Here is a 27,450-nt window from a genome sequence, read left to right as displayed (position 1 = left end):
TCTGAATAACATACGTGTGTAACAAATGTTTTCCAGGCAGCGTGCCACTGAGGTCATTTTTTAAAAAATAAAAATGATGATAGCCTGGCCTCCATCTTCAAAATGTCCAGAAAGAAGCAGAAAGGGGACACACTAGATCCTGACACAAGAGTGGGGTATGTGCCACGTTGAAGCACCTCCAAAGCTGAGCCCTCATCAAATCTTTTAACATTTCCAGCTCTTTACAACTCAACCACAGAGATCCTCAACTGGAACCTTATTCTCTCCAAGTGTGCAAGTAAATTACATCTGGTACAGAATATATTGCCACGGGTTCTATTCCCCGCTCCCACCTTCCAGTGGACTTAAATTAAATGACCTGCCAGACCCTGTCTCTCTTTTCTTTCAAATCAAATCTATGAATCAGTTCTTCCCTCCTTCCTGGGACGACATAGATCAGATGATCTCTAATCCTAAATTCACAGGATCCCTTTGCCTAGAGCAGAAGACCTAATTCAAACATTCCTATGTACATTTTCACCCTTTCCTCAAATCAAACCAGATGTCCTTCCGGGTTCATGGCAGTCATCACTAAGGATGCTGAAGCCATCCCAGCAACCCATTTGATATGGATGTGCAAAGGTACTGAGGTGGCAAGATGCAGTAAGGAAATGATGAGTAGCTCAGCATGGTAGAGCAGAAGCAGTATCTGGAAAGAGAACTGAAGAAGGAGACAGATGGCAAAGGGTCTGTGTCCCATTGGAACTCATCCTGAAGTCAACAGAGAAGTGCTGATGGTTCAAGCAAGGAAGTGACCAGATCCAGTGGTAGGCCTCTGGCGGCAACACTGGGGAGGAATAGAGACAGGTGCCTCAAAGCCAAAGGGGAGAGCCTCACCTCTTCAGGCGAGAATGAAAATTTGAACTGAAAAAGTAATGCTATGGACGGACCAAGGAGGAAATATTTCGTAGATCAAACCAAGAGGAATTAGTGATTGCTTCTACAAGTATACATTCTAGAAGAAAAACAAAAACAAATGGAGATGAATGAACCATGGAGACATGTAGAGATGAAGAAGCATGCCAGGCCAGGGGCAGAAAATTTCCCACAGGTGAACTTTTAAAAATCTCTCTTGAAAATGTTAGTGTAAATTGGGTTCCTGTCTTATCAGTGATTCCAAAAACAATGCATCTGCAGAATGAACAAATTCTAGTACTTAACTGAATAAAAGGCTATTCTATAATCTTGATTATAACAATAAATAAAAACTAATTTGGGTTTTAGGCAAAAAACTTCGTGGTGAGAGAAGAAACAAGAATTAAATTAGGTTTTCAACATGCTGAAAATACATTTAAATTGTATTTCAGAGCTCAGGATCTAACCCTGGTGCATGGACGAACAATTTGAATTTAATTTCAAATGAAAAACCTAATTATTTAGTTAACAGATGACCCCTTGATTAGTTTGTGAAGATCACAACTAAGAATGCTAAATCTAAATGGATTTCTTAGACTTTATACCCAAAGGAGGCCAGCTCAGTTTTAGCACTTTTCTCTCTTGGTACCTCTGAGCACCGTCTGAGATGTTACTTAACAATTATGTGTCAGTGCTGAAGTGTAAAGTAAAAGATAAATCACACATTTTAAAATTACTTTTCCTGCAATGGACTTCCTCCAGTGTTTGATCTTAAATTTAACAAGACCAATGTCATCTTCCCACCAAAACTTCTTGAAGTCATTTTCTACAAAGCAAAAGTCTTCTAAGATGCTCTGTTGGGAGATGATGGGAGTTACGCCTGGTCAAATAAGTCTGGACTATTAGAATCCAGAGGGAAAGAAACCAGCTTCACTCTGGTAAACTGGTTTTTCAAACTTGGTTATGGATATGTACATATGTATGTATGTATGTATCTAGTGTGTATGTATGTAGGCATCTAACCACCTATCTATCCCTCTATCTATGGCATTGTGTGTAGAAAAGAGCTAACACTGTAGAGACTGCTGCCCCTAGATAAGGCTTGCTTCCAAAGTTTGCCCTTGGCTGGCATCTGGGAACTTGGATTTTGGGAGAGTTTCTACTATTCTCTAACCGATCATGGTGGTTAACTGTGTACAACTGGTGTGTACAAAAAAATATGGTTTATGCTGAACATCTACTTTCTTTCTGGAAGTCTGGAGTTTTGCTGCAAACCAGACAGAGGATGCCCATGTGAGCAACCCCCATGTTGTCACAAGTTGTTGCTGGGAGAGTTGAGCATGTCCTGTGTGACTCCATTAGGAAAGGAACTTGGAGCTTGCACCTGGTTTCCTGCCCTTCTCACCCCAGGCACCTTTTCCCTGTGATAAATCTTAGACCTGAGTATGACTACATGCTGAGTCTGCGAGTTCTTCCAGCGAATTACCAAAAGCGAGGGTGGTCTTGGGGATGCCTGACACATATAGCATCCATCAACATTTTGCCAGACAGTGTTCCAAGGAAGACATTTACGGAACAATTGCTCAACAGTATAGACTAATTGAGAGAATGTACGTAAAACACGTTCTGGCGGATGAGATGGGCCCTATAGACAGTAGTCCTTAATATTGCTGCTCTAACATTCTTAATATAATTGTGAGAAAAGGGATGCCCTCTGTGCTGCACCCCTGAATATGAGCCACGTGCCCTGCACTCTGCCCCGCCACACAACAACTGCTCACTAGACGTCTGCTGAATGAATTATTGGGCCTTTATTTACAAAGTGCTGTGCCAACATTGAGGAGCCCGTTTTCCAGAGTGCTGTCTCAGCCCTCCTGAACCTCACAAATCTAAAACAAACACTATCAGTAAAGACAGAGCTGTGGACAAAGATACAGACAGAAAACTCAGCAGTAAAAACAAATGGATGCAGAAGAAAAAAGAGTGGTCAATACACTTTTACCAAGTCAAAAGCTTGACACCCATATGTTTCTAATTTTGGAGGAAGACATGTGGACAGGCTTTAGAATTCTCCATTTCCAGAGATGTGAATCAGGGGGTCCTGTGAAAGCCTTTTGTATGAAGCTGATAAACCCATACGGGAGAAAGCTTCGCACTAAATGAAGAAGAACACGCTTCAAATGGTGATGCTACACTTCCACAAAAATCTACATCTAAGCCAGTTGGATAAAGTGTGTGTTTGCTAGTTTTCTTATTCCAGTAAACTTTCACTTTCACTGAGGCTCAGAGCTCATAACTGACTACTGTGCACTAACGGTAAGTATGATGGCCTCATATTCCAGCTCACCCAGGACAAGGCTCCACAATCACTAACCACATTTTGGATGAGCTACCTACCCTCTCAGCGCCCCAGTTTCCTCAAGAGTCAAATGAAGATAATAATAGTACCTACTTCACTGGGTTCTTACAAAGAATAAGAAAAGCTACCTGAATAGTGTCTGGCATATAGTACATGCTTGAAAATACTAGTAGTTTTTGAAGGTATTTCCATCTGAGCCAGGGAAGATGAGAAGCCAGCTCAGCTAGGGAGAGTGTGCAAGTGGCATGAGCGTCTATTTCCCTGAGAGAGACACTGTCAATGATCGTGGTTCTCTTTCCTGTTGATCTGGAGGCAGCCTCAGAATCTTCGTCAACGTATGTCTCTGTTATGGACCAAACTGTGTCTCTTCAGTTCATATGTCGGAGTCTTAACCCCCAATATGAATGTATTTGGAGACTTAGATAGGAACTTTAAAGGGGTTAGTTAAGGTGAGACGGGGTCACAAGGGGTGGGCCCTAATCTAGTCTGACTGGTGTCGTTATAAGTAGAGGGAGAGATACCCTAAGTGCACGAACAGAAAAAAGGCTATGTGAGCACATGGTGAGAAGACAACTGTCTGCAAGCCAAGGAGAGACGCTTCTCGAGAAACCAACCCTGCCAACACCTTGATCTTGGACTTCTGGCCTCCAGAACTGTGGTATTAAGTTCTCCAGTCTGTGGTATTTCGTTAACGACAGCTCAAGCTGACTAATATAGTTCCCAAGAAGGCAATCCTCTAAAACAATGACTTTCTAGGAATTTCCCCAAGTGTTGCTCTGTCTCCCTGGGACACAGACTTCTGCCTATTCCATGGGGATCCTCTTGTGCTGATCTAACTCCCTGAAGCCACAGTGGTTCGTGTGACTGACGATGACAGGCTTGCTCTGCCTGGGCCTTCTCCACACCCTATAAGCCCAGCCCACCCTAACTGGGCCATTCACCTGCTCCAAACATATCTGATTTAGAAAACCTTGGTTTGGGTTTACACTGGTTGCAACTCAGAAAATTTTGGAAGAAATCCTTTAGCACCAGAAGATGACCAACCTATTTTTCTAATGGCATCTGCATATGACACGGTATTCTTCTGTTCACCTGTTCCCTTCAGCCATCCCCACCTCAGTAAATGGCAATCTGGCCTTCCTTTTGGCTCAAGACAAAAATCTCCTAATTACCTTCAATGCTTCTTTCTTTTACATCCTATTTTTAATCCAGCCGTAAATTCTGTTGTCTCTCTCTTCAAGATGTACGTCATATCCAACCCCTTCTTATCACCTCCACCTGGGCCACCCTAATCCATGCTCCACCCTCTCCCACCTGACTTACTGCTATAGCCTCCTATCTAGCTCTGTTTCCTCTACATCCCCGTTCAGCCTATTTGCCATGGCCCTGCCAGGATTCCTAGGAAAAAATATGTCACATTGCATCCTGCCTCTGCTCAAAACCTTCAATGCTTCCCATTTTACCCAGAGTCCAGAGTCCATGCAAAGGCCTACAAGGCCCTGCATGATCTTTCCTATCTTCCTTAAACATATCAAGCTCACTTCCACCCCAGGGCCTTTGCACTTGCTGTCATGACAGTTAAAAGGGGGCCCAGGCCCTGGGGGGAAAATTGGTGGCACCCCGGCCAAGGCAGAGCTGCTAAAAATCTTCACGTAAGCTTTTCCCTGAGCTCCCTCCCAGACTGTAGGACCCTATCTTTTGTAACACTCTCTGCCCCCAACCTGGCTGCTGTTCATCTGTGTGGCTCTCTTTCCCTACAGCTATCTGCATAGCTCACATCCTTCTCTTTCATCAGGTCTCTGCTGAAATGTCTCCTCTTCACAAAGGCCAGCCAGGACCGTCTCATATGAAATAGGAGATTGCTCATGTCCTGCTTTCCCCATCCTCCCCACACTACTTAATGTCATTCAGGGGCATTTATCCTCCCCTGCCAGCTCTGCTGCTGTAAGTTCCCTGAGAGCAGGAACTCTGGGTCATTGTTTAGTGCCTTGAACACTATCTGACAGGTCGTAGCAGCTGAGTAATCATCTGTTGAATTAATGAATGTGTGAATAACTGAATGTGTGGGGCAGGTGGAAAAGACAAGTACACTTCAGAATAAGCAGGTCAGTCACAGAGTGTAGACTGACCAGAATGATGCCACACTGTCCTGCCTTCTTGACGCGCTGGGAGCCCCAGAACCTTTGGGGGAGGCTTACAGTTCCATGCAGTTGTGAGTTAGCCAGCGTGATGCCCCCAGCTTGATGGATCACAAAATACGACCATGCTGGGGTCATGGCATTGGAGAGAGGTCTGTGAATCTTAACGTGGCAAGTGTATCTTTTGCAGGTTACAAAATATTAATTGCCTTTGGTATATCATCTGTGTTTAGAAAGGGTTCTCCTCTCTCTTCTCTGGCATCCATGGCAAAGCATCCAGGCAGTGAAGCGCTAACTTCATTTCCCCTTCCATCTTTTTTATTTCCAACTCAAGGAGCTAACCCTGCTGCTCTCCCTCTGCAGTGATAATTTATAACTGAACTACCACTGATCTCTCTCGTTAATGAAACCTTACTCTATTTCTCTTAAGAATGACATGGGCAGGGCTGTTAAAGAGCCAGGAAAACAAGGCAGGTACTGTGTTTAGAGTAGGAAGGGAAGCCTTAGCCCTAGACCAGCACTGATTCTAGCTCCTTAAGCTTTCCTGAGAACGCAACCGAGATGCGAGTAAGAGCACACACAGGTCATTTTGCAATGGCTGATTCATCTCTCAGATCTGAAAGTAATTCACTCCAAACCCAAATTTACTCTTAGCTCTGAGGTGTGGACAGCGGGGTGCATATGCTCTTTACAAGCAAAGTTGCAATGAAAGAAGACTGTCTTGCCTCTATGCCAGACCTAGTTTTCTAGGACTTAGAGGCAATTTATATAGCATGATGAAAAAGCATTCAAAAGGGGATGTTCAAGGTCTAAAAACATGAATCAAGATCCGTTGAATAACTTTGGAATCATTTTCTTCATGTTTAGTTTCCTTTACTGAATAGAAAATGTCATTATTGATCATTTTGGGAATAGTTGAGTGTTATAAAACATTTGTGCAGAACTAAACTACTGGTTTCTTTTTCTTTTTTTTAATTGGAGTATAGTTGCAAAGTTTAAAAAAGAAAACAACAGTCTTGCAACCAACAAACTAAATTCTAGACCTGTACATCTTTCATAAGTCCCTGAAAGCATCACCCAAGATGGCTTTCTATAAAAGATACACTTTTCAGACAAATATTTCTTCAATAATAAAGCTAGTATTGTAATGATACTTCTTTATCAAGAATAAATGTAAATAAAGATTTTTTTAAAAAGACTGGTTGAATAAATAGTGTGTCTGAAAAATCTGGCTCAACCAGAAGCTTTAGGTGGCCGAGATGACAGAAACCAGGGTCTTCTCTGCTAGTCTAGCCTGCTACTCGGCTACAACCAACCTGGCCATGAAACAAAGATCACTGTGGAGATAGACACTCACTCACACATTCATGTTTTTTCCCTAGGATTTCAACCCCTCCAAGAGATCTGCTCTCAACAAACAACAGAGCAGCTCATACTTAATGCAGCAGCTTACAGGGAAAAACAAGACCCATTCCTCAGTCCCCATCTCATTCTCCAGATGGAGATGAACCTGGTAACCAGGCTTCCAAGGGGAGGAAGCACAGGGCAACAGTAAGACTATGGACTTTGACATCGGAACACATGGTAATAAAATCCCACTCCTCTCTCTGCCTTCTGGTTATATGACTCTGAGCATAGTTATTTCACCTCTCTAACCCTCATTTATTCAAGACACCACTGTGTAAAGCATAGATGAACTACCAGTATCAAAAGGCACAAATAATGTTTAGGGAAGCACTTATTAGTTGCCCAGTCCTGTGCACTTAACAGGCAATATCTCATTTCATCCAGCAGTTTCAGCAAGTAAGTCCTCTCATTTCTACCTTTTTATAGATGAGAAAACCAAGCCTTACAGATTAAGCAACTTGCCTCAAATTACATAGCTAGTGACAGGTAAAACTAATATCCAAAGACCTGTGTGATGCTAAAGATAGCACTTCCGCCCACCCTACTTCCCAGATCTGCACTTTCCAATACCACAGCCATCAGCCAAGTGGTTATTTAAATTAAGACTAACTAAAACAGAAGAAAAAAAATCAGTTTCATAGTTGTACTGGCCATAGTTCCAGTGCTCAATAGTCACTGTATTAGACAACCATCTATGTGGCTACCATATCGGGCAGCATAGGTAGAGAACACTTCCATCGCTGCAAAAAGTTCTACTGGACCACACTCGTCTAGTCCTCCGATATATAAGGTGCCTGCCTTTTAGCAGGCATTAATGAATGTGAGCGTTGACCATGTTCAAATAGAAATGCAACTGTTCCTCAGCCTGGCTCCATTAGGCTATGGTCACAGAGACTGATTCAGGTTGTGAAGAAGATGAAAATCATGCAGTTGGCGGGGGTGGGGTTCCTCTAAGCAGAAGAGCACGCAATCACAACACAACACTGGGAACAGGGCTTCGGAAGGGGCCACAATAAGGAAAGGGCCCTGAAAGTCCAGCTTAGTTAGTTTCATGGTCATTGCTTCCACCTTGGGAGCAAAGACACTTGTGCGTCACCAGGCTCCGATCATTAAAACATCACCATGGTCTGGGCTGCTGGTCAGCTCTCTGCTGAGCTGGGCAGATGCTGCTCTTCTTTCTCTCAATGGCCACTCGTGTGTACTCAACATCTATCTCCTAGGGCTGTAATTTCTTCAAATTATTGTCAGCTATGGACAAGGTGCCCAGGCTGCCTTTGAGAATGTGCAGGACATCCCCCCTTGATTTTCTCCATTTCTTTCTGCCCTGCCCTCTCCCTCCTGGTATTAACACCTGGGTTTTCCTGTCCTCTCACTTTTGCCTTCCTCACCATTTTTTATTTCCCATTATTTAAAAAAAAAAAAGAAACTGAGGTCAAATTCACATAATATACAATCAGTCATTTTAAACTGACCAATTCAATGGCATTCAGTGCATTCACAGTGTTGTGCAATCACCATTATTATCTAGTTCCAGAACATTTTCATCATCCTGAAAGGAAACCCCAGTACTCATGAGCTGTCACCAGTAATCAGCTTTCTATTTCTGTGATTTACCTCTTCTAGACATTTTCTATCAATGCAGTATGTCTGGCTTCTTTCCCTCAGCAGTATGTTTCCGAGGTTCATCCACATTGTACCATGTATCAGTACTGCATTCCATTTTTATGGCTAGTAATAGCCCACTGAATGGATGACCAACATTGGTTTATCCATCCCTCAGTTCATGGACTCCCTTACCTCCTGATTAGCTAAAACAACAGGAAGGGGGAGAAGCCTAGTTTCCACGATGTTAATGGAGAACGTTGATGCCAAATTGTCGCCAGAATTGTTTTTCCAAGGATGGCAGAACACGTGGCATCTCAGGAAGGCATGTTGGCATCCATCAGGCATTTCCACCCTGACCATTTCTTTCTGGTCTCATTACTTAAATTTTTTCTCATGAAACATTAACCACAGTGTGATTTCTATAATGCTTAATAGTTCTTACAGGAGAACATTGTTATGAGGTTTAGTTTTTAAAGGTGCGGAATATGCTGGCTTAAATAAGTTCTCAACTGCAGGCCTTCTAAATGTCTATACTGTGTCAAAGGTGCACTGTGAACTTCAAAGAAGCAATTACAGTTTTCAATGTTTCTCAAACTTTCAATGTTTCCCAACTGTTCCCAAGGGAGCACAGAACTCCCTTTTGAGTGAGTATGTGTGTGTGAGTGAATGTGTATGTGTGTGTGTGTGTGTGTGTGTGTGTGTGTGTGTCTTCCGGCCATCTCTCAGTTCTTCTGTTTTACACAAACAGTTTGAAAAAGCTAGTCTATATTAATATCTGAATCCTTCTTAGGTCTATGTAATGGGGGGGCTGTCAACACACTTTAGAGACTGGAGTGTTTCTACCAGGCTTAAAATAGGTACATTTTGAATCACAAGTTAAATATCTTAAACGCATTTAAATGCAAATTATTTCTGAATTAATCATATAGGCTATATAAAGTGTCATGAGTTTGAATTGCAGCCGAATGGTAACAACTCGTAACTTATAATAACACAATTTTCATTTGGAAAATATCTTAATCTTTCAGCACTTCGTAGCACACAAGTTTGAGGATCTCAAAGGCAGAGAGTCATAAAAAAAAAGGTATCCTTAAGAAATGCACATTCCAGCATATATCCTCAGTGTATGTATTAGCAGTTAAAATATAATCTGCTTAAATGTGCTGTATAGTTGGAAATTGTGTTTCTGAATAATATCTACATAATTGTCAATAAAAATAAACTTGCAGTAAATTATCTAGATCTTAAGGTACCAAAGACAAATGGTCTTTGCTGGAATTAGTTTTCCCTCAGGAGTAAGGAAATGGAATTTGTCTTCCACAATGAGGAAAAATAAAAATTAAAACACCATGCAGAATTAAAATTGAGCACTGGTGAGTTCTTCTAGAACCCTATTACTGGTTGCTTCTCAGAATTAAGGGGGGATCTCTGGACAGGTGGAGCCCCCAGCATATCAAGATTCCGGCTAAAATGAAGTCTGGTTGGTGAAAAGACGACTTGGTAGACAGAAGATTCACCATGTTTGAGCACATACGTTACCACTTTCAAAGCTCACAGCAACCCTATAGGGTAGGTTTTCCTATTCTCATTTTACACCAGAGTTTCCCAGCGTGCTATTATGGCATTTGGGGCTGCATCATCCTTTGTGGTGAGGACTGTCCCGTGAATTGTAGGATGGTTAGTGGCATTCCTGGTCACTACCGCCGAGATGCCAGTAGCACCCCTCCCCCAGTTGTATTAACCAAAAATGTCTCCCAACATGGCCAACTGTCCCCTGGGGGCCAATAGGAGTCCTAAATGAGAACCACTGGTTTACAGTGAGCAAACCCAGCATTTAAATGCTGTGTGACAGTGTGTGGAGCCTGGACTCTGGATGGGAAAGAAGTGGGTCTGTCACCTGACTGTGTCACCTACTGGTTGTGTGACCTGCTTCCTGACACTTCCCTAAGACTTCGCTTCTCCAAGTGAAAAATGCACAAAAACAGTCTCTTCCTTCAAGGTTCCTGAGGGAGCAGCAGATGTGTTTTGTTCACTCTCAAACCCCTAGTGTGCTAGGGGACAGTTCACTTTGAAGAAAGGGGCTTCATCTGAGCTGGACACAGTGTGAGGTGGAGCTTGGCTGTCGCCACGTTGTGTGGGTTGCACTGGGGCAGGAACCTGGACTCGGAGCTGACTGGGTCCAACACCAGGGCGCTTTCCCCTGTGGCGAAGGCTAGCCTGGGGTCAAGACCAGGTGCGAGGGACCTGCCTCCTGAGGCTGAGGAATTAACACTCCAGCCACTGCCCCTGCCTCGCCTGCGGAAAAGAAGGCCTCAGAGCAGCACCTCGTGCTAAGGGATAGAGCCAAAGCAGCTCTGAGCCCGAGGCCGCTTCAGGCGCACACAAAAACCAAGTGTCCAACTGTTCCTTGTTCCTCACTTATTCTGAAGAAAATGATCCTCAAACAGCATCAAGATGATACTTCAAGAAGGGAAACGAGCAAAGCGTGAAAGAAGCTGGAACATTTAAGTTCTGGTAGGAAAACACATCAGAGAAACGACAATCTGCCTCCGACCTTAAGAAAGGGAATCACAGGGGTGCCACTGAGGGTCGGCTGTGAGTGACCTCTCCCTCCTGTTATCACCCGATCTACAGCCAGCAAAAGAGGGGAGCCCTGTGCTCACACTACCGGCTATGCCCTCTGTCCCCAGGTTCTAGAGTGACAGTAGCTGGGGCCAAACGTGAGATCATCTATCACTTACCAGCTGTGTGACCTTGGATTGATTCCTAACCTGCTCTTTGCCTTTACTTCCTATCAGCTGAATTTAGAATAAGATTTTTCTGGATAATCCAGGTGGACCCAATGTGGTCACAGGGTCCTTACAAGTGGGAGAGGGAAGGGGAGGGAAAACAGTGGGCGCGGACTCACCTCACCATTGCCAGCTGTGAAGACGGAGGAAGAGGCCACAGGCCAAGGAAGGCCAGGGCCTCTCGAAGCTGGAAAAGGCAAGGAAACCGACTCCCCTAGAGGCTCCAGAAGGAACCAGCCCTTCCTGCTGACACCTTAATTTTAGCCCAGGGAGACCCCTATTTGACTTCTCACCTCAAGAACTGGAAGGTAACAGATCTGTGTTGTTTTAAGCCACCAAGCTTGTGATCATTTGTTATGGCAGAAACAGAAAACTAACACTGGTTACCTAACACATTGAGTCAATGCCAGGGTAGTGAGGGCAGAGTGAACCCCCAAAGCGACAGTCTCAGCATCACCGTGGTGGTGCTTATTCTACTACTTAGAGAGTAAGAGTTGGCCTCAGGTGCAGCCCACGGGCTGGACAGCCCCAGCCTGCCTCGAGCCCCCGAGCAATGCGCTGCTCCCAAGGGAAACTTGCCGGGAAAGGGAAGCAAGGATAAGCTTCCTCTTATACACAGCATCTGCATGGTCATCCTCCCTTTGCAAAGCCTTTTCCAACCACTATTTAATTTATTCAGGAAGCAGAGTGCAGACATACTCAGGCAGCCCCTGCCCTTGATCTAGAAGTGGGGTTCGCTGCATCTCCATGAAAATGCCTCTGGGGAGCCTGTCTCAGTGGAGTTAGTTCACCTCTGAGCCTGACAGCACCCCCACAAATTTAGCCTTTCCTTGGAAATCTCCAGAAAAGGGAAATGTATAAGCTCCCTTTCAGGACTGACTATGGTCTCAAAAACTGCTCTCAGGTTGTCAAAGGACTATGGAGCTGCCAATTCCTAAGGGCCATGACGGCCCATCTAGTTCAGAGGTCATCAAACTTTTTCTGTAGGCGGGCAGAGACTAAATACTTCTGGTAATTAACAGAGAGCCTCACATAAAAGAAAGTAAGAAACACTAAACAGGAACTAAGGTGACGTAGAGTTCAGGATTAGGCTCTGCATTAAAAACTCAAAAGGACTCCCTTTTCTCCAGCCGGAACATGGAAGCAACCTGAGTGTCCATCAACAGAGGAATGGATGAAGAAGATGTGGCACGTATATACAATGGAATATTACTCAGCCTATAAAAAGGAATGAAATTGAGTTATCTGTAGTGAGGTGGATGGACCTAGAGTCTGTCAAACAGAGTGAAGTAAGTCAGAAAGAGAAAAACAAATACCGTATGCTAACGCATATATATGGAATCTAAAAAAAAAAAAAAGGTTCTGAAGAACCCAGGGGCAGGACAGGAATAAAGACGCAGACATAGAGAATGGACTTGAGGACATGGGGAGGGGGGAGGCTAAGCTGGGATGAAGTGAGAGAGTGGCATGGACTTATATATACTACCAAATGAAAAATAGATAGCTAGTGGGAAGCAGCTGCACCGCACGGGGAGATCAGCTTGGTGCTTTGTGACCACCTAGAGGGGTGGGATAGGGAGGGTGGGAGGGAGACACAAGAGGGAGGAGATATGGGGATACATGTATACATATAGCTGATTCACTTTGTTATACAGCAGAAACTAACACACCATTGTAAAGCAATTGTACTCCAAGAAAGATGTTAAAACAAAAACAAAACAAAACAAAACTCAAAAGGAATAGAAAATGCATTACAAATTGTGAAATGCCAGTCCCCCAGGTTTCTGAGCCTTTATGACCAGCTGCTGAAGACCTCTACCTTGGGTCTACCACCTTTACCTGTGCCGTCCCCCAGGTGTTAGCCATTGACTCAATGCGCACCCTAAGCCAGGAGGGTATGATCCACTTTGGAAGGACACAGGGCTCTCCTCCCGACTTCTCACTGTCAAACATCGTCAACCTAGTCTTGGATCCATTAATGTTTGACCTGCTAAGCCATCATTTAATGAGGATGCCACCTTTGGAGTGCCTGGTCTGGCACACTGACCAAGGCTCAGTCTGACCCCAGCTGCAGGCAGGGAATGAGCATCTACAAATGACAGAACACAATCAAGCTCCTTTAGCAAGCATGTCATCTTTCCAACATGGTACCAGAAACATGGACTTTGCTTAAAGGAGTCCATTATGCACATATCCATACCTTCAGAAGAAAGAAAATTAATATGGAAATGATCTTTTGCCACATTAACGCCTTATTGCAAGAACAAGATAAGCCTTCTTCATAATAATGATCCTGAAACAGCTGCCAATCAAACAAATCAACAGCTAACAGCTCCAGCCAACTGCGTTTAATAAACAATTTTGAGATAGCCCACTGATAAACTCACAAAGAAGAAAGAACTAAAAGCTTGGAATTTTAACAGGGAATGCTCTCTTGGCCTGGAGATTGAGCCAAACGAAATGGGAAGGACCAGGCAAATGCATAAAGCATTCCCCACCCCTCCACTCATGGATTTAGAATAAGGAGAGGTTTTCTGGTTTACTGTCTAGAAGGGAACTTGAAGGCTGAGCTCCGGGAAGGCAGGGTTTATCTTTTATCTCTCTCTCCCAGTGCCTGCTAGGTAGTGGGTTCTCAACAAATGAATGCATTTTTGAATTAATTTCTATTTCATGGCAATTTGAATGTTATTGTTGACTTTCTCGAATAAATCTTATCCTCCTGGAATGCAAATTGGATGTCACTCCCTTGCTTAAAGCCCTCCTAGGCTTCCTTAGAATAAAATCCAAGCTCCTTACCCTACTCTGCAAGCCCTGGTGGGACCAGGTCCCCCAATTCTTGCTACTTATTTCACCCAAAGGTATTATTTAATGTCTTCACCATGAGTTTGAATTCACCACGCAGGTCTTCCTGGAGAGGACGTCATTTATCTGATTTGTGCCACTCTGGCTTCAGAGACTCAGGGACAGGACTCGCTGTCTCTCACTGTCCTCCACTGGCAAGCAGAGCGGTCTGGGCAAAATTCAAATCTGATCGTGTCACTCTTCAGCCTGAAATACTCTAACGTCTGCCCGTCACCAAGGGCTATTACATCTAAGCTCATTCCTTGGCATTCGGTCCCCCCTTCCTCGCTAGTCAAGTCCATTTCCTATTTCCCTCAGGAGTCACTGTCCCACTTCTCCAGAGCAGCTTAGGCTCTTTTGCCCCCTCTCTCCGGAACACTCTCCTGCCCTGCCCCCTCCTGTCCCCTGGCTAACACTCCTCCTCATTCTTCATCACTTGCTTTGATGGCCACGCTCTGTAAGGTTGTCCCTGGCCCTGCCCTTGTCCCATGGTGGTGTAGGTATCTTGTTACAAATCATCATCCCCAACTAGACCAAGAGCTTTATAAGGACAGGGACAGTATCCCGTGCCGCTGTGCCCCACAAATGAACAGACCTCTTGTCTATTCAAGCCTGATGAATATTTCAGTGAACAAACCAGATCCTCTAAGAGGCCAGCCCCATGCTGGTGCCTGCAAAGCATGACACATGGGGTCTGTCCTGTGCCTTCTAAGAGGCTGAGTAACATCTCCCACCTCGACCCACTAGATGCCAGTAGCACCAAGTTGGGGCAACCAAAAATGTCTCCAGGCATTGCCAGATGTCCCCTGGTGGGGCACAGTCACCCTGGATGAGAACCCCTGATGTCAAGGATACCTGAGAGGGAACGACAGCATTCTTGCCCTCGGACCTTCCATCAGGCCTCCCTGCAAATGTCAACTCCAGGTGAGGCCTGCCTGGACCACGCAGCTGCTTCCATCACTCTCTGCATCTTTAATCTGCTCCATTTTTATTCCCAGCATGTATAACCACCTGATGTGTTACATACCCGCTAATGTCTGTATATTGACAGAGTTCCATGAAGCAGAAACTTGCTGGTGATTTGCTGCTCTATCCCCAGTAACTTGAACCCATGGCTGGCATGAGTTAGGCATCCCATCGATGTCGGCTGAGTCAATAAATCTTGTAGTTGATCTGAAATATGCTTGACGGGGCTGCTGAGTGCATGCTGGCCTTCGTGTGCGCACAACCTTTTGGCAGTCCCAGGTCGCCTCTCCATAAGTGCTGTCCACTTTCATACACTTCCCTTGGCTGGAAGAGAAGGCTCAGCTGGCAGAAGAGCAGGCTCTTCCACACTCTTTGTATCCCGGGATTTTGCTCACAGATTCACTCCATTTCCAATCTCTAATTGATGCAGTCTGTTTCAATTAAACTTTAAGCAGGGGGCTGGCCAGAACTGAGGTGGGTGACCTGGAGGTCGGTAGCTCCGCAGACTCAGTGAGGACATGGGTTACTTGTGCACTTATTCCCCATCACGGGACTCTGGGTTTCCACCTGCTCAAAGGGAACTTAGCCCCCATCACAACATCACTCCAGGTACGTCCTGGGAAACCCAAAGCTGACTTCACAAGTGCCCCCTGATCAGTGTCAGCTTCTTCCTCCTTCATCTGGGCCACTCGAGGGAGCTTCGCCATGGTGATCCACCCCCTAGTTACTGAGCCTTTCCGTGCCAAGGTGCTGCAGGAGTCTCTAGGCAGGGGGATGGCCTGCTTTAGAACTGTCATCCTGTGTCACTTGGCCTCACAGCTGTAGTGCTTGAACCTGGAATCTTACCCGATCTTTTGCCATTGGTTTAATTAGCTTCTGGTCCTCCAATTTTGCAAAGTATCTCATAAAAAAAATAATTTCCATCATTTTCTGCCCTCTAACCCCGAAGTGTCAAGCTCACCTTAAGGGGCCAGAGGAGGAGGACAGCCCGTCTTCACCTTCTCTTCGGCTCCTCCCCACTCTTCCTCCCGGCTCCCGACAAACCCCTCCTTCCTTCCCCCCGCAACCAGCTCATTTCTACAAAATGTGAAAAAACCCGAAACCAGCCCCGGATGCCTGCTGATGATGCAAATAGATGGAGAGTGGGGGGTGGAAGCCAGAACGGGCGTCTTATCTGTGTTTGCAGGGTCTAGTCCCGCAGGGGTGGCCACCGCGCCTGCTTTGGAAGGACAACAAAATCGCAGCAGCATTTTTGTTTCAGTACTGAGGGTCAAAACCATTTGTCAATTATTGAACTTGCTCTTACTTATAAATTCAGCAGGTGAGATAAAATGGGTCTAAAGGCTCTTGCGGTCCTGATACTGTGTGGTTCTTCAGCACCTTGGGCAAAAAAAAAGCCGCCAAGTCATTTGAAAAAAAGCTACGAGGAAAAAGATTTGGTTATAGTTAGATAACTAAAACAAAAAAACACACACAAAAAAGAAAAATTGATCATCACACATTTATTCATGCCATGAACGTTTGGTAGGTCCAGACTGTGGGCCGGGTGCCTGGGAGGCGAGGGGAGGAGAAAGTTGAGGAGGAATGTGGGGTTCTCCCACCTGCCAAGACTCAAGTTGAACCTCTTCTGAGGAGTTTGTGCTAATGAAGTTTAGAAAATATGTTTCCATAGCCCGGAGTGGGGAAGCAGCTTTGCTTAGTGGACCAAATAAGTAATCAGTCGGGAGCAACTTGGTGGTCTAATCCACGTATGTGGCTGCTGCAGCGGTGTCGTTTAACCTCTTCATGCCTCACTTTCACCAGCTGCACCTGGCAGATAAGCCCAGGTTGCAAAATGAAGCGCTTGGAAACATGAAGAGCCAATCGGGAAAGAGTCAGACGGAGATGCTTGGAGGTACTGGCGCGGGGAGAGGCTGGGAGCAATTCCTGAATTAATTTTTTCTAAAGTGAGTCAGAAAACAATCCGTTTACTTATTTATCAAATTGCGTTTCTCTGCATTTCAGTTTTTTAAGTGCTTGTCTCAAAAGAGACATCAGAAAGGAGTTTGTTTCAGAGAGTCACTGAGTGAAGCGGTTGGCTGAGGGGAGATAATATCTTTGGTTCTCTGCTACTGTGTGTTAGGAACTCCTACCTGTATATCTCATTTGACGTTCACAACAAATCCACCTGGTCGGTGTCATTAACCCCAATCCTAGTGATGAATACACTGGGGCATCAATGAATTATATTAACTCAGTGGTTCTCAAACTTGGCTTCACAGTGGAAACACCTGAGAGTTTCATCAATGGACTGAGGTCTGGTCCCACTCCAACACATTCTGATCTAATTGGTTTGGAGTACAGCTTGGGCATTAGGGGTTTTAAAAGCTCCCCAGGTGATTTTTTTGAAGTGCAGAAAAGTTTGAGAACCACAAATAACTTACTCAAGGTTACAGATCTAAGATGGCAGAAAAGCTGGCTCTGCTGAGCCCAGGGCCAGCTTCTTCCTATCCGGAATTATTTTTGCCTGAACTGGCTCAAATCTTCTGAAGACACTTTCATCTCTGGCCTAAAAGGTTGGTCTGAGAAATAAGCAAAGACTCAGTAACATGCTATTTAACAGTCATCCAGAGTCTAGAGGAGAAAGAGCAAAGAAGCTTGGGACAAATTTGCCTGGCTCTCAGGAGCCATTAACGAAACAAAAACAAAGGCAGATTTGAAGAGTATGGATCGGATTGAGAGGCCTTTCACGTGGCGTGCCAGGGCACCTAGGGAAATAAGCACCTTCCAGGCACAAACCTAGACCCCAGCAGCACTGTTATCGAAATGGCTCAGAGGCCACATCCCCTGAGGCAAATTAATGAACAAGCCCGCGGCCCTGAAGTTAACACTTAGTGCATTCAGACCTGGGGTTCTCAAACGCCTGCCAGCATCAGAACCACCTGCAGGGCTCGTTAGGCCCAATGTGGGGCCTGAGAATTTGCATTTCTAACACATTCCCAGACGCTGCTGCTGGCCTGGGGGGCCGAGCTTTGAAAACTGCCCATTTGGATGACTGCCTTCTCCGGACGAAACACACGGTGTTACTGACATTCAACCACTGAACTGCTCGCTGGATGCCTAGCACCTGCTTCACCTTTATTTCCCCTGCAGGGAGCTTCAACTATGAAACTGGTACATGAAGTGATGGCTTCCAGTTCTGGAACGCTAAGTAAGCGGTCGTGTGGAGCGCCATTCTTACACAGCCCGCTCACCACCTACAGCACCACGGGGAGATGATCCTGCAGCCTCACCCTCATTCTAAAGATGAGAAAACAGGTCGAGAAGAAAATAACTTGCCAAAGGTGATACAGTATCAGGACAAACCATGAAATGGCCGCTATTCACCCTTTTTTCAACTATAAAAATGGCAATTTCATATGGTTCCTCTGTAAGCAGGGTCTGTCTACCCTCAGTAGGTCTGATTCCAAAGCCTAAACTTTTAACCCAAGTCCTCTGTCTCCTCCCAGTTAGGACGCTTTCCTAGGCCATATGTCTTATTGATCGACAGGACCAAAATGTTGAGACGAGATCATAGGGGTGAAGCCACGCTCTCCAGGCAAGGACTGGTCACTGGCTCTCGGCTAGCCACCCTCATCACTGACCGCCTCTCACCTGCAATAAACTGTACCGTATAACTCATCCAGAGCAAGGTATATCCCAGATGGCGTGGCTGACCCTGAAGGTGACAGCCCCTGCCCCAGGTCCCTTGCTAGCTCAGCTGGAGTCCTTTGTATGATACAGGGTCTTCCCTGAACACATCTCATCATGAGACTCGGTGAGGGAAGTGAGACACATAGGCAGTGGCTCTGCTTTGGGGATTCGAGGTTCCGGAAAGCATGGGATCAGACTCACCCAGCATTTCAGGGCAGGCAAGGCAGAGTCGCTACCACCCAGCTCTGAGCATCGTAGGAGCAGGGTGACAGGAGGAGGTGGCAGTGATGATGACCCCTCTAGAACAGTGGTTCTCAGCTGGGGGCAATTTTGCCTCCATGGGACAACTGGCAGTATCTGGATGATTGTCATGACTGGGACTGGGGGATACTATTGGCATCTAGTGGCTAGAGGCCAGGTGCACTTCTAAACACCCTGTGATGCCCAAGGCCAGCCGCCATAACGAAGCATTATCCAGCCCTAAGTGTCAGTAGTACTGAGGTTGAGAACCCTTGCACTAGAATCTTATCATATATGGCTGGGTATTTCCTGTGGCACCCCTGTTTCTGGTCGTTTTACATGTAAACCAGGTTGTTGGGTCTCTTTGGCAATTCTATAAACCATCTGTACCCTGCAATAAACCCTTTTCTTTGCACGTTAGTTGGAGGAATCACAACTAAGAAAGACAGCCATGGGGAAGATCAGACTGGAGGATGAAGAAAGAATTAGCTTGTCCCCAAAACTGAGGGCTGAAGGGGGATTTCCTAGGACGAGTATTATTAAGGGCAGCACAATTCTATCAAGGTAATGTGTGCGTCATCCACGTACAACACGGACGTCGTTATAACCCTCTGGTCTGAGTAAATCTGCGCCTCCCAACTGCCTTATGATTGCTAGCATGATGATAGCATGATGATACACATAGCTCCACGTGACAGCAGCATTTTTCATCTCAATGTACTTTCTGCTAAACTGTCATACGTGTTAGCATTGGGGCGGAGCCACCAATGAAGGGAAACACAGGAGCAAGGATAGATACCCTTTGCCTGTCTGGTGTATTCCAAATTCACAGTAATACTCTTAGCCATAAAGTCAAAACTTATCCAGAAATTGGCTCAAAGGAGAGCAAGTTGTATCCCAGAAAATGTGGGCGCATTTTCAGAAGGACACAGTGAAATCCTACTCGAGTTCTAAGACCAAGAACACAGATGGTTCCCTTTACCAGTTCTATAATTGAGAACGATAACCGCATCAAGCTCACCTTTATAAACGTTAAATGAGATCATCACTTAGGGATCTAGCACGGAGCCCTGGCACATTGTAAGTGTTCAATAAATGTTAACATCCACATTAAACAATAATATATCTTGGGAACCACTTTGGCCCTCAGCTAACACGTCAGTAAGGACAAGATAATAAAGCTTGTGAATGTGGAGGTCTAGAGAGTTCTTGGGGATTTAATAGGTGCTCAGTAAATGTCAGTCCTTGTTCTCTTTCCAAGCGCTCCCCTCTTGTCCCATCCAACTGTGACATCCCCAGTGCTTGGTGCGTCTCCCACGGTGGACAATGGAGCAGGGCAAAGGTATCCTGCCCGTGACACCTGCCCACTACCAAGGTCCTGTTTCCTGTTTCACCTCTCACCCCCTGCTGGGCCCAACTCCAACCCCTCACCCGCCTAAGAGACTCTGTCTCCCCCTCCACTCCTGTCCTCCCATATTGACAAATTTGCAGCCAGCAGATTATAGTCACAGTGTGAGTGAATCATTACCACCTGCTAATATTTTTACAGAATTTCATAAACTTGGTCATTCATGAATCATTTACAGTACTTTATTCCAGTGAAGAGTTCACAAATCACTCAAACGCTGGCAAAATGCATAATAATGAGTAATATTTCAGGAGGCTTTGCATTAATATGTCAGCTTCCAATACTGCAAGAGCTAAATTATTTTGCCAGGTGCCACTTCGGGTCAGAAGCATGAGAAGCCCTTTGGGGGCTGCAGCAGGGAGAGTGGGCAGGTGGCCGTGGGCCTTGAAAAAACACAATATTTAAGAAGAAACAGATCATCCAGCAAGTCAAATCCCCTTCCAATAAGTGGAGTTCCTGGGAAAGAGGCCTAGGAATTTGCAGATTAGACATCAGAGTCTAGTTGGAGGTAAAACAGGAAGAAGTGTTTCTTAGTAATTGAAAATTCAGGGCTTTAGAGGTGGAGAGAAACAGATATGGATCCCAGATTCAACGCATACCAGCTGGGAGACCTTGAAAAAGTTATTTAACAGTTATTTGCTTGTCTATAAAATGGTGTTAACACCTACTTCTGAAGTCTCTTGTGTGAAATGGATTAAGTAAGACAATGTATATGACTTGTTTAGCACAACATCAGCCATGTAGAGCTCAATAAACAGTAAGTTTAATGATGATACACATTCAGGGGCTCAAGGACAAATTCATCTCAGACTATTTCTTTTCGTGCAAATCTCTGAGGCTTAGTTCACAATGCTTTCTTGCTGGATTTGGAAAATGCTAGCACCATAGCATGAACTTGCATGTGAAGAGCACTTACCTTTAAAATAAACAACAACAAAATTCACCCACGTGCTCTCTGCTTTTTAAACTTGCAAGAGGGGAAAGTAAAATGCAGGAATTGGAGACCCAGGCTTCTGCTCTTTGAAGAAGCAGATCTGCAACCAACCACAATGCCCACCAGGGACAAGATGGATCTAACTGCACTAAGACAGTACATCATTTCTAAATAGGTGCTTGAAATGAAGTGGATTTGCAACTTTCTTCTGCCCAAAGTATATTGAGAAGGCAGGAACCCAGTTCTCATTAAATCCAGAAATAGCAGAACCAAACAGAGAGTAATAGGTAGGGACCTTCCTCAGCAGGGACACGAAGAAAACAGGAAAAAGACTAAATTGAAGAGCGAGAGGCGTGGGGGACCCGGCATTAGAAACTGGGTCCTCGCGAGGCTGGTGAAGAGTGTCTCAGGCCAGGCCGCCGTTTGGCTGCTGTAGCCCTGGTACTCCTTTCAGACACTGTATTCCCACCAAGCCCCAGGAGCCTCTCCACTGGGCACATGTGGCCCTGCGCCAGGGGTAAACCAAGACGAACAACGAACACGGCACAACTCCCTGGCATGTCACCTGTACACAGTGGCGAGGAACTTAAATCCGTTTATTTTGAAACAAAGCCTAGGCATTAAAATGAAAGCTCCGTGAGGGCAGGGAACCTGGTGGGTCTCATTTCCCATTACATTCCTCATCCTGCAGGTCCTCAATCAAATATATTAAGAATGAATGAATTGATGAATCAATCGAATTGCTACGGAGCACATTATGAAACCACAAATAAACTCACGATTACTTAAGAGAAGTTCATGCTTGAGATGGGAAGGCTGGGCCACCACCAGTTTTCGTTTACCTCCTTTGCCTTTCCCCTCACTAATTCCCACTCATGTGATGAGACTGTAAGGGGCTTACCATGTTCCTGGTACTGTTCCAAACGCTTGACACGCATTAACTCATTCAGTCCATTAAATCCTATGAGATCAGTATTATTATTGTCCCCATGTCACAGATGATAAAATCAAGGCAGATACCCTGCCCAAGTTCCCATAGCTAGTCCATAAAAGCCGTACTTTTAATTCAGCCAGCATGGCTACATGCAAAATTATGTTTGTAACTGCTACATACTACATGGCCTCACTTTCAGGAAAAATATGAGATGCTGTATGCTACAGACCAGACTCTATTTTACTAGCTGTTTAGCAACTATCAGTTAGCAAAAACTAGTCATTTCATCTTTTAGTGGACTGGCCAAAAAGTTCGTTCGGGGTTTTCTGTAACACCTTATGGAAAAACCCAAATGAACTTTTCGGCCAACTCAATACAAGCATTAAAGGTGCTAGTACTACCCCTATTTTATGGATGAGAATCACAAGATCAGAGAGGGTAAGTGGGCTGCCCAAGATCACACAGCTCAGTAAGCAGCAGTGCTGAGACTTGAACAACAATTTTCTGACCCCAGAGCCGTTGATATTAATCACTATTATCATTTACATAAAAATAAAAGTGACCCAAATTAAAAATTTTAAAATCATGGGGTTTTCTACTCAACCCTGCCCTCTGATACCTTTGTGAGCATTAGAAAGGGGCCGCCCTCTCCCTGTGGACACAGCCCTGAACTGCAGTGCAGCTTTTGGTGAGTAAACTGGGGGCTGGATGAGGCCTTTCTCATCCCTCAGCCATCCCCCTTGGGCAGTAAAATCCCTGCACAGCTGTACCTGACAGCCCTGCATTCAGCTTTCGGAAGCCAGAGGAAAGGGACACTTCATGAATCAAAAATCCTCCTCAAAGAAAATCTCTGACTGGCATCTTTGGCAACATCAAAACCAAACCACCTGATGGACCAAAGGCCACCTTCTCCTCACTCCCACTCCCTGTGCGTCCCTGAATGTTGGTGTTTGAGTTCTTCCCGCTGTAACCGCCCCAAGGCATCTTCCCCTCACGGTCCCTGGAGATCAAGGTCATTGCCATCTAAGGAGAATGTTCACTCTGAGGTGGGCCCTGGTTTATGGAGCCCAGAAATCTCTCTCTGAATGTGGAAGGACTCCCAAAAGGGTGATGAAGTTTTAAACCACCTTTGGGTCCCACAAACATCAGAGGGGACCAATTAGCCATGCATGTATCCAAACTCTTGTTCAGCTCTTAAAATAGCTCCTACGGAGTCACCCCAAAAAGGCATCTCTCAGCGTCTCATTTACCAGTTCTCACTCCTGGCAGCCAGTTTTTTCCAGTTTCTCTGATTCACGCTAGTCCTATTTCCAGGCTACAGAACACTCCCAAGAAGACTTCTGCTCCTTTATTCTTTATCTTGTACCCTCTTAATTTCCTAGGTAATTCTAGAGCTCAGCTTCCTCCAGGAATCTCTCTCTTTACTTAAAAGAGGGGCGGCAAATGCTATGAAGTTCAGTTCCTGTCAGGATAGAAGGAAAAACCATTGAGTCTGTGGTAGATGTCAACCTTCTCACGGTTGAAGGTAGGAAACTGATGTTAAAAACTTGTGGAACTTAACCCAAAATTTTAAATCTTTTTCAGCAAAAAAATGAATAAGAGCAGCTCTGATTTACTGAATGCTCACTAGGTGCTGGGCATTGTGCTAAGAATTTGCAAAAATAATTTTATTTCATTTTATACAGTCCTTAGAGATGCTGGTACTATCCCCACTTTGTGGAGGAGAATCAAAAATCCTCAGAGAGGGTAAGTGGGTCGCCCAAGATAAAAACAGCACAGTAAACGGCAGGGCTGAGACTTGAATGGCGATTTGCTAACCCCAGAGGTCTGAATCACCATGCTATGAAATTATGAAATGTGTCGTATCTTTGGTTCCTTGTGTCTGAAAATTAAGAGATATTCCTATCACAGGCAGGGAAAAAGTAGAGGGCACCTACCCATGCTCTGCAGCTGGCTTATCCACAGCACCTGGACACTGACGGCTGCCAGGTCACCTGTGGTCACCGTCAAGCCCAGCTGGACCTGGGAACTTCTGAGGGTGCCGGCGTTCAATTTCTACAGCAGCCAGATTCCCTGCCGGGGGCTCGCTGAGGATGCACACTGGTCACCCTCAGATGGCACCCCCTGCAGATGCTCACAGCATCCGCCTTTTGGCAAAGTTCCTGAGAGGGAGGTCCTCCCAGGACCTGGGACCCTGGAACACACCGTTCAGCGTGAGGCTGGATGGGCCTTTCCTCACCCACTGCCCTGTATTGGTCTAGTATTTTAATGCCTCTAATGCCCTCTTCTATCTTCTCCTCACTGGAAACTCACAGCAATCCAGCTGGTAGCTAGGCAAGTGTTATGTGCATTTTATGGGTGGAATCCTGAGGACCAGTGCTTACTGGGTCTTCCCAAGGTCAGTATCGCATGGTGACAGAGGAGGCTAGACCCGGGGTACCCATTTCCCAGCCAGAGCACTTGACTTTCCAATGCAATGTCCCTCCACCCTCTGTCTGCAGAAAAGGAAGAATATGGAGGTTTTTTTAGGGAAGAGGAAGTAATTTTGTTGAAGTGGGATTGGGATGTTCTTACACGGTGTCTTGACGAAGAAAACCAGAGATGCCAAGTCCACTCCTAGAAACTGGCCGCCACCCCCCAGAGCCCAATCCAGGGAAACGCGCATGTGACGGGCAATGGTGATGGAAAGCAAACTCTGTTGACTGGGCCTTGTTCCCGAGTGCCTGCTTCCAGCTCAGTGTGCTGCATCCCACAGAGGGCTTTCCCCGAAAATGGCTGGGAATCTTGTCCCATTTCTTGAAAAATGAGCTTACTGCCCTCAAGAGGCTTGGGTCCTTAACAGAGGCTGTGAGATGGGACTCTTGGGGGTGTCGTAGAGAGGGGATAGGACAGACCTGGAGCCTATATGAGATTTAATGCTCACCCCAATATCTGTGTGCAACTACTTTGGTCTCTGAATCTTGAACAGGTGTCAACTTCTGAAACTATCCTTTTACAAATAGCCTTTTGTTTCTCCATGTAAAAGAGAAGCAAGTACATTATAGAAAAATCAGAAAAAAAAATCAACAACACCAAATACAACCACCAACACTTTGATTTTTCCTCTATCATGCTTCTTCACAAACATACCCATCATGATATGTGTAAATACTCCATCTGTAATGAGGATACCATATGTGTTGGTGTGCCTGTTTCCATTCAATATCTTGAAAATCTCCCTTATATATAACTAGAACTTCTTCAAAAATATTTTAAATGATTGTAGAAAACTTCCTTGCAAAATTGTGCCATAATTTAACCATTATATATTGCTGAATATTTAGCAACTGTTTCCATTTTAAGGATCGTGTCCTGCTATATCATCATTGTACAAAAACCTAACTAAATTCCTCCCTATTTCCTTAAGATGGCTTTCTAGAAGTAGAATGATCAGGTCCAAGGTTTTATACTTTTTACAGCTCTTCATTATCAAGCTGGTTTCTGGAAAGCCAATGTTAATGTAAGGTTTCTGACCTCCTCTGAGATCCCCCCAGGGTCCCTCTTCTTGGTTTTTAGTGCCCAAAGTCTCGCGCAGACCTGGGGGGCTCTGTTGATGAGATAGGGGCCCCCACTGCTGCTGTGTCAGGGTTCAATGCCACTTGGCTTCCACAGAGACACACTTAAAGCCGCACAGCCCCGGGTTTGATGAAGCACAGAAATGATGAGCTCAGTGGGAGGGAAGCAGTCTTTGAAAGGCACATCTCTGCATGTGGGGTAGGCACTGGGTGGGGGTAGGAGTACTCACTTGATAGGTAGCGATCGTTTCTCTGTCCAAGTTCCGTGTCACGGAGACGCTACCTGTGTTCTCATTGATTCTGAAAATTCCTTTAGGCTCTTGATCCACTCCCTTTCCAGTGAGCCGGAACTTGGACCCTTCCGGTCTGTCACTGTCGACTACCTGGTCAGAGAAACAGAGCGACATTTAAGACTCTGGCTGGAAAACACAGAGAAAGCACAGTACAAACACACCTCAGTGACCAATCCACTAATCACAGATGCCAATGCAGAGGTGTTCGATGAACGTGACTAAAGCAGCATCACCAAAAATAGCATCATTATTTAACACCTTTCATCCTAATATGCAAATCTTTGTGGCTTTCAGCCGGGGAAGCTTACCAGCCCTGGGGTGACGTATATTGATGAATCTAAGAGGGAAGTAACTTCATGAAGTTCAAGGTTGGACATTTATATTATTTTTAACTCCCAAGAAACAGGCTTTTTTTCTGCAAGTAAGACCAAATAAGCAATGGAAAACATTTGACAGTCCTATACTGGGCAGGCATTAATCAGGGTTCTAGGTATCTACATGTATGTAGTCATCAACAGCACCACCTATGCCCTTGTTGCTACCAGGTACTAGGCATGGTGCTGAGAAGGAATTTTACACACACTTTAAAAAACTCTGACAACAATGCTGGGGGCAGGGAACATTATTATTCATACTTAATGAATGAAATCAATGAGACTCAGGGAGATTACACAAGCTTGCCACGGTCACAGTTACTAAAGAAACAAGGATGGGATTCAGAAGCCATCTTCCATCTCCTTAGGGGCACTGCTATGCAACACCATCATTGCTGCATTCACTTTAAGAGAATTCCCTATAGGTGGTCAGCCTTGATCTGACATTTAAAGAATAAATTCAAAAGGTAAAGATATAGGAAGGCCGTTCCAGGCAGAGGGAACAGCATAGACAGGCAGCAGGCAGGTTAGAGAGCCTCGAAAATTCCAGAATGGTTTGAGGAGCGGTGAGGTTGAGAGGTAATTAGGGGGCAAGTTTTGATGTCATCTGAAAGTATCCAACTAAAGAGAAAATCATAATTTGCAAAGGTTAGTTCTAGAGTTCCAACAAGCCTTCATGTATATTTAATATCACTTTATCATCAATACCTGAAGACATTAATTTGATTATAACACTATAAAGGTCACTAACACAATAGACATTGAGAACCACAGATAAAAGAAAGCTAATACTGATCTGGCTGTCATCAATTTACAAGTAAACAGGCACCTATTGGAAAATAGTCAACTGAGCCTGGAGGATTTAGGTGGCTGAACCAGAAATGTGCCTTCTGGTGGAATCAGGAAGAGGTGTGGTGGTGGCATTTCTGTGGGCGCCATGCCTGCAATTCTGACGTGTGCCACCAGGTGGCAGTGGTGCCTAAGGCAGCGTGAGCCTCATGGCAAGCCTCCTCTGCCAGGACCAGTGGAGTAAGAGCATGAC

General features: G+C 45.1%; 1 protein-coding gene across 1 annotated transcript in view; it reads right to left on the bottom strand.

The window, feature by feature from the left end:
• The window catches only part of CDH13 (cadherin 13), a 991,194-nt gene that overhangs the window by 438,050 nt on the left and 525,694 nt on the right, over positions 1–27,450 (bottom strand). Inside the window, exon 5 of the mRNA XM_024735819.1 lies at positions 25,972–26,124. Coding sequence (XP_024591587.1) covers positions 25,972–26,124 — 153 coding nt within the window. The remainder of the gene's footprint in view (positions 1–25,971; positions 26,125–27,450) is intronic.

Source organism: Neophocaena asiaeorientalis, unplaced genomic scaffold (genome assembly GCF_003031525.2).
Source record: "Neophocaena asiaeorientalis asiaeorientalis breed wild unplaced genomic scaffold, Neophocaena_asiaeorientalis_V1.1 scaffold40, whole genome shotgun sequence".
In the NCBI taxonomy this organism is placed as follows: domain Eukaryota; kingdom Metazoa; phylum Chordata; class Mammalia; order Artiodactyla; family Phocoenidae; genus Neophocaena; species Neophocaena asiaeorientalis.
This window is presented reverse-complemented; position numbering and strand designations above follow the sequence as displayed.